The 9,568-nt window shown below is 63.4% G+C and overlaps 1 protein-coding gene across 1 annotated transcript in view; it reads right to left on the bottom strand.

Annotated features, from left to right (window-relative positions):
* Positions 1-6,057: 6,057 nt before the first annotated feature.
* The window catches only part of GAK (cyclin G associated kinase), a 55,717-nt gene continuing 52,206 nt past the window's right edge, over positions 6,058-9,568 (bottom strand). The window contains 2 exon segments of the mRNA XM_040489902.1: positions 6,058-8,615; positions 8,712-8,888. Of these exon segments, the coding sequence (XP_040345836.1) occupies positions 8,514-8,615; positions 8,712-8,888 (279 nt within the window). The 3' untranslated portion in view covers positions 6,058-8,513.

Genomic DNA, 9,568 nt, shown 5'->3' with positions numbered 1-9,568 from the left:
GGCCACATCCACTGCAGTGTAGTGTAACATCCACGCGAGTGCCCACCCGGCGCTCGGAGCCCGACTTTCTCTCTGACGCACGATCACTCCCCAGAGCCTGTCATGTGACCCTGAGCTGCAGACCAGACATCCTTGCTCTGGGAATGTCCCCCCCCCCCCCCAGCCCCGCCAGCCAGGTGCTCCTGCCCACCCCCTCCCCACCTCAGTCACTCTGTTCCACCCCAGTGGCCTCCTCCACCTTCCAAGAAGCCACTGCACTTGCTTTGGGGACCAAGCTCACTGGGTCCCCCCTTTTTTTAATAGTTATTTTTGACAGAGAGAGTTAGGGAGGAGCAGAGAGAGAGGGAAAGAGAGAATCCCAAGCAGACTCCACGCTGTCAGTGCAGAGCCGGACTGTGTCACGAATTGTGACATCATGACCTGAGCCGAAGTCCAGAGTTGGGTACTTAGCTGACTGAGCCACCGAGGCGCCCCCCCCCAGCGGGTCCCTTTAACAGAACCTTCTGCCGCACTGCATTCCCAGCCCTGCCCTGAGGCCAGATTCAGCACCTGGACACAGGACGCCAGGCTGTGCAGGCATAGGAGTGAGCCACAATGCGGGGGTGCTGAGAGGGCCCGGGGGGTGTTCCCAGGGCCCCCTGGAGTCTTGGTGGGGCAGCTCGAGAGGCCTGGATTCCTTCAGACAGTGACCCTGATCCAGCCAGGACTCAGTCAGCCACCAACATTGCTGACCCTTGGAGGAGGGCTTCAGGGTGGAGATTCAGGTGCCAGAGGGAAGCTCTGTGTCACTGGCGGGGCTGCCCAGGGACTGAGGGACCCAGATGCTGTGGTCACCACCCAGGAGTGGGTCCCCCTCTTCCCAGTAACACCCAGAGTAAGGTGAGGCCTGTGTGGGTACTGCTGGGATGCTTCGTGCCGAGGACACACTTACTGGCTCACTTGGGGAGAGGTACAGGTCTTACCTGGATCCTCCTTGCCTCCTGGGCCTTGACCTTCTGGCTGTGCTTTGGTCCAGGAGGTGGGAAGGTCAGGTGGCTAATTCCGTCCCGGCAGGACCCCTGTGGGCCCCGCTCTAGGGTGTGGCCCAAGGCCCTGGGGGGTGGGGTGCAGGGGCAGCTCCTTCTTAGCCAGGGTTGGAGGCCTGCCCCAGAGCACCCAGAGGTCTCTGCAGCCAGGCCTGTGCACAGCGAGTGCACCCCACGGAAGACGGGGGTTCGGCATTCCGTAACTTCACGTCGCGGCTGGCAACCAGCCTGAGTTGGGAGCACATCCACCACAGCGAGCGCCAAAACCAGGCTTTCTTTCCTTTGTTGTTTTTCTCCCCTGTCAGCTCACCGCTGCTTCCAAGGGCTCCCGCTTGGGCTGGGAGTGAACACAGAGGCTCTTGCAGAGGACAGCCTGGGTGATATCCACGGCCTGCAGGAACCTTGGACCCGCCAGCGAGGGGATGAGGATGAGGACCGCCCCTCGACGGCAGAGGCCAAGCCATCCTCTGCCCCTCCGTCCAGCCACGGGACCAGCCCCAGGCAGGCCAGCCCTGCCTGCGCACCCACGCGCTAGCTGAAGTTGTTTCCGGCCTCGGTGCTGGGCGTCACGACAGGTGCTGAGAGGAAGGAGGCAAGGCTGCGTGCTCACCCAGCTTCTGCTCCAGGAGGGAGCCGATGCCCAGGAGACAGCAGATGGCAGCAAGTGCTGTGCGGAGACCAGCACACAGACAAGTGACAGAGACCCAAGGGTTTCATTAGCGGATGTCTAAGCCAGGCCTCCGGGGGTATGTGGGCTTCGGGCTGAATTGACCCCGTGTCATCCTGACGAGTGCTGGGAAAGCTGGGTGGGGGGCTGCATTTCCAGCAGAATGGAAATACTCCCGAGTCCAGCGTGGGGGAGGGCCGGGCGCACCAGCGCACCTGTCGGGCAGCATGGCGCACACAGTGGCCACGTTACTAGTGGGTGAGCGTGGGGCGGGCCCGTGTGCTGAGGTCAGATTTGGGGAGGACTCAGGCTGGGGGCCTGTAGGAGCTTCACCTGGGGGAGGCTATGACCTGGTGGGGAGCCGGAGTTTGGACAGGGTGGGGCACACTGGGCAGCTAAGGGGCCACTGGACGAGAGTCCTGTTTATGGGGGCCACCTGCCCCGGCCCCAGGCCCTGACCTACACTCGCGCCTGCTGGCCACCTGGGGTTGGGCAGGGCCTGTGTAGGCTCATCTTCCTGGATGGAAGGAGGAGTAGATGGTTCCAGATCCTCAGCCAGGCCCAGGGCGGTGGTTCTGAGGCGCCCCCCCCCCCCCCCCCGCCAGCAGCAGGGACGGCACCAAGGTTTCCAGGCCATCCCATCACCTAGGGCAAGGCACTGTCCACCTGGGCCAGGCGCCACCTGGACCAGGGCAGACCCCTTGGTTGGCTCTTCCACGGGGTCCCAGTGGATACAGCTCCCCCCCCCCTCCATGTGGCCTGCCCGCTGGTCTGGGAAGGCACCAGCCCCTGGGCGGCTGAGGGTGATGGTTTACTTGATTCAGGTTCCTCTCTGGAGGCGGAGCCTGCTCCCCTTGGTTCAGGACGCGTTCCAATTTTACCTCCATTTTCTTTCCTGCATACAATGCTGCAATTATGATGTGATTTCTGGAACTGCTTCCCTCCCCAGGTCTGAAATCATGGCTTTGCCAGTCTCCTCCTCCTTCTGGAGAGGGGGTGTCCGGGTCCCTAGGTCTCCCGCCTACGGGCAGGCCTAAGTGTGCACGATCCTGACCTGCCCAGGGCCCGTCTGCTTAGAAGCCCTAGGTTTAGGGCCAGGGCTGTGAGGTTGTGTGTGGGGGTCTCCCTCTCTGGGCCACACCACGCTCACCTGGAGCACAGGGAGAGAGTCACAGCTTCCAGATGCTCACCGGGCACCTGATGGGTGGTATGGGGACGCGGGGACGTGCGCTGGTGCGCCCGGCCCTCCCCCACGCTGGACTCGGGAGTATTTCCATTCTGCTGGAAATGCAGCCCCCCACCCAGCACCTGTCAGGATGACACTGGGTCAATTCAGCCCGAAGCCCACATACGCCCTGAGGTCTGGCTTAGACATCTGCTACCGAAACCCTTGGGTCTCTGTCGGCCGGAGCAGGTCCAACAGTGGACATGTCTGTGTCCCCAAACAGCTCCTTCCTCGTGTCTTTGCCCCCATCTCCCTTCTCCCCACCCTGGCAGACCCTAGGCCTTCTCCAGCTGCTGGGAAGGGGTGAGCGGTGCCCAAGAGGCACGTGTGATCCGCCTGCTTGCACAGAGAGGCCTGGCCTCACCTTGCTGCCAGTGTTGGTGAGCTTGTTGTGGAAGGGGCTAACCCCCACCCCATCTCCTTGGGGCGGCCAGGTGCCTGCTGGCTTGGGGACTGTCAGTTGGGAGTTTGCTCTTCAGAGAACGGCCAATGGAGACTTCACACAGACATCCGTTTGGATTTCCGGCCTGAGACCAAAGTGGCCAAATGTGTGAGCGGTGGCAGGGGCCGCTGGGCTGCACCTGGCTCAGCCTCCAGCCGGTGACAACCTCGTACAGCAGAGCCACTGCCCTTCAGGACAGGCGTCTACTTTGCACTGACTGTCGGCCCCTGGCCGGCGCTGGCCCCGAACCCCCTGCAGGGGAGCCCGGAGTGGAGGCGTGTGGCTCACACAGGGTGTGGTGGGCAGGGAGCCCGTAGTGCAGTCGGGGCAGAGGACTGAATGGAGGGCCAGACTCTGACGCTGATCTCTGCCCTTGTGGGCAGCTGATGGGCAGCCATCCGCTTGGCCGCCTGTCCTGACCCTGTGCCCTCGACACCCTAGAGGCCCCTTGCCAGCCCTCACCGATTCCCCAGGGCAGGCGGCACAGGGGCCGTGGCTGGACCAGTGTCCACTAGGGTCAGCCCCACCTGGACGTGGGTGTGGACGCTGTGCCATGGCTATGGGCCAGGCAGAACCAGGGCTGATGGTGCAGCTCAGGGCTGGGGGACAACAGAGCCAAGGGACCCTGCTTGTGGAGCCTGGGAAGCAGACAGAGGCCCCAGGGAGGCAGCCCAGCTGAAGTCGAAGGTGTGGACGGGTCACCCAGAGGGAAAGAGGCCAAGAGAAGCTGGTGGGGCCGTCAGAAGTGCTGTGCTGGCCATGGCTGGACACCCCCTCCCCACCAGCCTGGGGCCCAGGACAGCTTGCCCAGAGCTGGGTGGCGGGGGGGGGGGGGGGAAGGGGGGGCTTCTGAAGAAAGTCCTTGGGACCATGGCAGCAGGGGCAGTCCCTCTGTTTCCGAGGCTGGTGTCTGGGCCAAGCCTGAGCAGGAGGAGGGTCCGCGTGTGGACCAGCTCTCTGCTCCGATGGTGCCTCCGGAGGTCTGCTTGTGTGAAGGGCGCAGCAGAGCCTGGGGACTCAGCACCAGAGCCCTCCTGCCGTCCAAGGAGCAGTGGCACCAGATGCTCTGAGCGCGCCCTCAGGAGCCCCAAGCCCCAAAGAAAGGCCTCTGTCCCGCTCTCATGTGGGTGCCCAGCAGAATGTGTTGGGTGGGCGGATGGCACGTGAACGCATGTGTGAGCCCACCTGCACCCTGGCAAGGAGCCTGTGTTCAAACCAACAGGGTACACGGGCCACAGAGAGGCTGGCGACTCCTCGGGGGGTGACTCCAGGGGGCCCAGAACCCTGCTCCCAGGGACATATCCAAAGACTGAAAAACGTGTCCAAACGTGAACGTGTGCCCACATCCGGGGCAACGGCATCACAACAGCCACAGAGCCAAGCAGCCCGACTCCCCTTGATGATGAATAAAGGTGTTTGTCCAAACAACGGTATCATCAGCCCTAAAAAGGAGCCAAGTCCTGATACGCCTAAAACGTGGATCAGCCTGACGTCCTCCTGACCAGAAGACCCCTTCTCCTGCACTGAGGGGTGGTGCTGTGCACCCCTGCCCTGGGGGTCACCAGTGAGCTCGGTCCGGACAACTGGACCTGGTTCCTCCCGGAGAGAGTCCAGTCTGTCCACCTCCAAGACCACGTCCGACCTGGAGAAACCCGTGTTGCGCCCTGACTCGCGCAATAAACAAAGGAGTTACTTGTGAGAGCTGAGAAGCCCCGATGCGCCAACTACAAGCTGTCAGAGGCTCTCAGCGTTTCCGCACAGCTGGGTCGAGCTGGGCTGTGGCCACACCTCAGGCCACCTCCTGGGGTCCCCATGCCACCTGACCCAGCCACGCTGAAAGAGGCCTCCCACTGCTTGGGGGGGTCGGGGAGTCTTCCTCCCCAAGGGGCCCCATCCAGCAGGGGTGGACAGGGCGGGTGCCAGGCAGCAGGATGGGATCCTGTCCAGGCCTTACTCACCACCCAGGAGATGCTCCTGGCCTGGGTGCGTGGGCCACAGAGCTTGGCTGGACACCACGTGGTAACAGAGCCAACACCAGACACGCGTGTACAAGAGTCCTTGTGTGTGCATGTCTTTGCTCTGCCCTCCTGGTGGCCAAGGTACTCCCCTTCCAGCCTGCCTGCCCCGGAAGCTGCCTTGTGCAGGGAAGACAACTTGACCACTGGTCACAGCTTAGCCAGCCACTGTCACCAAGACCAGCAGCACGGTCTGGGCGGTTCCTGGGGTTAGGGGGCTGCAGAGCAACCCTGCTGGGGTCCAAGCTGGCAGTAGTGACAGGACAGAAGGGGTTCTCAAGCCCACGGTCCTGGGTGGGGGTGCATCCATAGACCCAGGGACACAGGCCTGAGGCTCCGACGGTCACCCTGTGGGCTGCAGGGACAGGGTGGCATCTCAGAAGGTCTTTGAGGGAGACCCTAGAATGAGTGGAGTTGGCCTCGTGGCAGCCGGGCCAGGAAGGTGAGGCTGAGCCTTGGGGATCCACAGCAAAGCAGGGACCCCTTGTCACTCGAGGGCCCTGTAAGCCCCGTGGGATCTACCCTACGACCCCCACAAGGCTTGGACTGGGCCTTTGTTTCAGGGGCCCCAGGCAGAGAGGCCAGGGCAGGTGGGAAAGCTGGAGGCGGCACGCGGCTGAGCTAGACGCCCCCCTCGTTAAAGCCCCCAACTCGGCCACACAGCGGTGGGCTCTCAGTGAGTATTCGCTGAACGAATGAGTATTTATTTCCCACAAATAGGCATTTGCCAGGAATCAGGCTGGGGCAGGATTTAAGGCTGTTGGGAGCCAAGAACATAGGCCACGCTGCCGGAGGGTGTGCCCAGCCTCGGAAAGGGCCCGTGGCCACCTGTACTGCTGGGAACCGCAGAGACACCAACCGCAAAAAAGATACAGCAGGTGCCGGCAGGAACAAGGACGTGTCACTAGGCACAGAAATGAAACTACTTTCTCAAGACGCTGCACCTGCCACACTGGCCAGGACCCCAGAGACGGGCAATGCCTGGTGTCAGGGAGCAGGCAGGGAGGGGCGAGGCGGCTGGGGCCAGCGTGGGGATGTACTGTGTGGGTCACATACCCAGCAGTCATGTCCCTCCATGACCCCCGAGGACGCTGGTCACCGAGGCCATCATAGGCATGCTGGGTGTGGAGGCATCCTCTGTAGACCCTGGAGAGTGCGATGGGGTCCTGGGTTTGCAGATGGGGGCAGCCTGGGAACCCTGTGGCACCGGCCAGAGTGGCTCCCCCGCCCCGCCCCTGGGGCCCACAGCGGTCTGGCTCCCGACTATACTCATCACTGTGGCCCCACAGTCAGCGGACACGCCAGGTCACTGGAGCAGGCCCCACACTGGGCCCACGGCCTGTAGGGTCAGAGCTTTGTGGCCAGGCCACGTGGGAACCTCTGGAATGTCACCCCAAGACAGTAAATTAGGGCCGGTGCCAAAGGCAGAGGGGGCGTCAGCCCAGAGGCCGGGGGGGGGGGGGGGGGGGGGGGGGGGGGGGGGGCTCTGGATCCAAAGCAACTCTGATGTGAAATCTCTAAAGCTATTTAGGGCGCTCGTTATTTTTTAAGGGAGTCGGAAGCTGAAAATAGCAGCAAACGCATAACAAAGGCGGACTCCTTGTTCTCCAAACACTGGGACGCTGTCTGCACAGGCCTGCAGCAGTCAATCAGCACTGAGGGCTCCATGCTCCGTGGCAGACGGTCACCTCCACAGACGGACGGCGGCCGAGCCCGGGGGTCAGAGGGCAGGGCGGGTCACAGCTCCTGGTGAGGTCCTGCTGGCTGCAGGGTCGAAGGCCAGAGCCTCCCCCCGCCCTGCACCCTCAGAGCCCCGGCCCTCCCAGCCCCCTGGGCCCCACGCTCCGCCCACGCTCACAGGGGCTCCCAGCCGCAGTGACAACAGTGGTGGCCAGTTTAGGACAACATGGTCACGGGCAGTCGAAGGTGGGCTCTGAGCTTCAGGTCAGAGCGTCCAATTATCTGAGGACATTGGGGCTGGGCTCCCAGCAGCCCCAACGCGGCCCCTCCAGTGGTGTTTACAGGCTCACACGGAGGCCTTTGTGACCAGGGAGCCAAGTCCACACCAACTCGCACATCCCATCCAACAGACGGGTGTGGGACAGGGGCTGCCCCCTCTCCGGTCCACACCCCTCCCATGACAGATCCTGCAACGGTCCTCAATTCTACCCAGCATCACACTAGACTCCGGAACTCACGTTAGGTAAAGAAGGGGGTGCACGCAAACTCTGAGGCCTGCGGTGCTGACCTGGATGGAGGGGCGCCGCGGCAGGAGCAGGATGACCCCGGGAGCCTGGAAAGTCTCTTCTGACCAAAGCTTCGTGCTGATGTGCGCCACCCCCTAAGACCGCACGCCATGGCGACCCGGCCTGTGCAGTCGTGGCAGCCACATCTCTGCCACATGACACTGGGCACCTGGCTCTTCTCCAACAAGCTTTTCGTGAAAAGAGAGCGATGGTTCTCAATTCCCTAAGCGACGGCATCCAAAGGCCCCATGGCCGTCCCACCGCGAGAAGGGAGCCAGCAGGACATGGCGGATGGGGGTGGGGTCACACGGCAGGGCTGACGCAGCCGCGCCACGGCCTTCTGTCTGGGCCCGGTGCCGTGCCCAGGGCGAGGCCCACCGGGCGGGGTTCCCACACTCCATCTCTGGGGTCAGAGCTGAGACTGGCCAGATGCGGCACAGCTGCAGAGGGGTCACGAGGCGCCAAGACAAGCGTCATCAGAAAATAGTTTAATTATGTACAAGCAGCTGCCGGGCTGGTCACGCACAGGAGGAGTCAGTGTCCACGAGTGGGATTCGGGGCGGGCCAGCTGAGCAGCGCGCTCTCAAGGCAATGGCCACTGGACAAAATGAAACAAATCACAAACCATGACAACCGTTGGGGGAATGTCATCAACACGTTTCCTTCAGGACCAGAAAACGAAAAGGAGACTCAGAGGCTCTGGAATGCTTTCTCTCCTCGTGCCGCGGAGTGGGGAGCGGCGTCTGCTACGCACCCTCCGGGGGTGGTGCCCACAACGGTGCGGGTGCGGCCATGTGAGCCCACGCCACGACGGCCACAGACAGGCCCCTCCAGGTGGAGCCCAGCAGTTTCTGGCTCCACGAGCCACATGCGGAGCCTCAACCGCCGTGGGCTTAGAAGAGGGGCCGGGAGCCCTGGCTCTCGAACTCGGCCCAAGCGTCACTCAGCTCCATGAAGATCATCCTGGCGAGCTGCTCGTATGGCTGGCCTGTGGCCTGAGGGATCGGACCAGGGGGTGAGGGGGCCTTGAACCTGCTCCCAGCTGCCCCCCCACCGCCGACCTGCTCACATGCCCCCCGCCCGGCGCTCACCTTGTCCGGGTGGACCGCCAGCACAGCACGGCGGTACTGTTTTTTCACCTGCCCGGGGGTCACCAGGTCGGCCATGCCCACAGGGGTCCAGCGGCTCTCCCCGTCCCACAGCACGGTGTGGAGGGTGGACAGCAGTGCACGGATGTTCCTCTCCTTGCCCTCCGTCCACTCCAGGAGCTGCGGGGCGGGACGCTCAGGTGCTGCCGAGCACGGGTCGGGGCCTCTGCCCTCTCTGCCCGCCAAGCCACTGGCCATCATCCCCAGGGCTCCATGCACGGTCCACCGCATGGGGCAAGGCTCTACCGTGAGTTGTTAGGACCAGACGCTGACCCAATGCCCCAGGACGATCAACAGTACTCCAGGGGCCTGACTACACATCACACAGAGGCCAGGGGCCTGGCTGTCAGCGGGACATTCAGAGACACCCTCCCACCGTGGCCCTGCCTGCCCCAGGATCCCAGTGTCCAATGAGGACAAGAGGCCTGGCTCCTGGGCGGGGGGGGGGGTTTCAGATGACCCCCAAGGCCACATCAGCCCTGGGGGGGGGCTTTCAGAGCTGCCCGGTGAACTGTCCTGCACAGAGAACACGCCCTGACCCGCCCCCCGCCCTGTCCCCTCAGCAGCGCTGCATCTCACAGCCAGCCATGCCCGGCAGATGGCCCTTGTCACCCCAGGTGCCCTGAGCGGCTCTCCCCTGGGCCAGGCTTGGCGCTGGGCCGGCTCACTGGCCTGATGGCACCGGGGACGGGTCCCACTGGTCAGGTCTCCAGAGGGGTGAGGCACAAAATCATCACCCCAAAACGCTTCTGGCAAGTCAACCAGGCCGAAACAGCAGCTGCCAGCTCTGCGAGCACCTT

The sequence above is a fragment of the Herpailurus yagouaroundi genome, unplaced genomic scaffold (genome assembly GCF_014898765.1).
Source record: "Herpailurus yagouaroundi ecotype Mexico unplaced genomic scaffold, PumYag 28, whole genome shotgun sequence".
NCBI classification, from domain to species: domain Eukaryota; kingdom Metazoa; phylum Chordata; class Mammalia; order Carnivora; family Felidae; genus Herpailurus; species Herpailurus yagouaroundi.
Note: the sequence above shows the minus strand (reverse complement) of the source record. Positions and strands in the feature narration are given on the sequence as shown.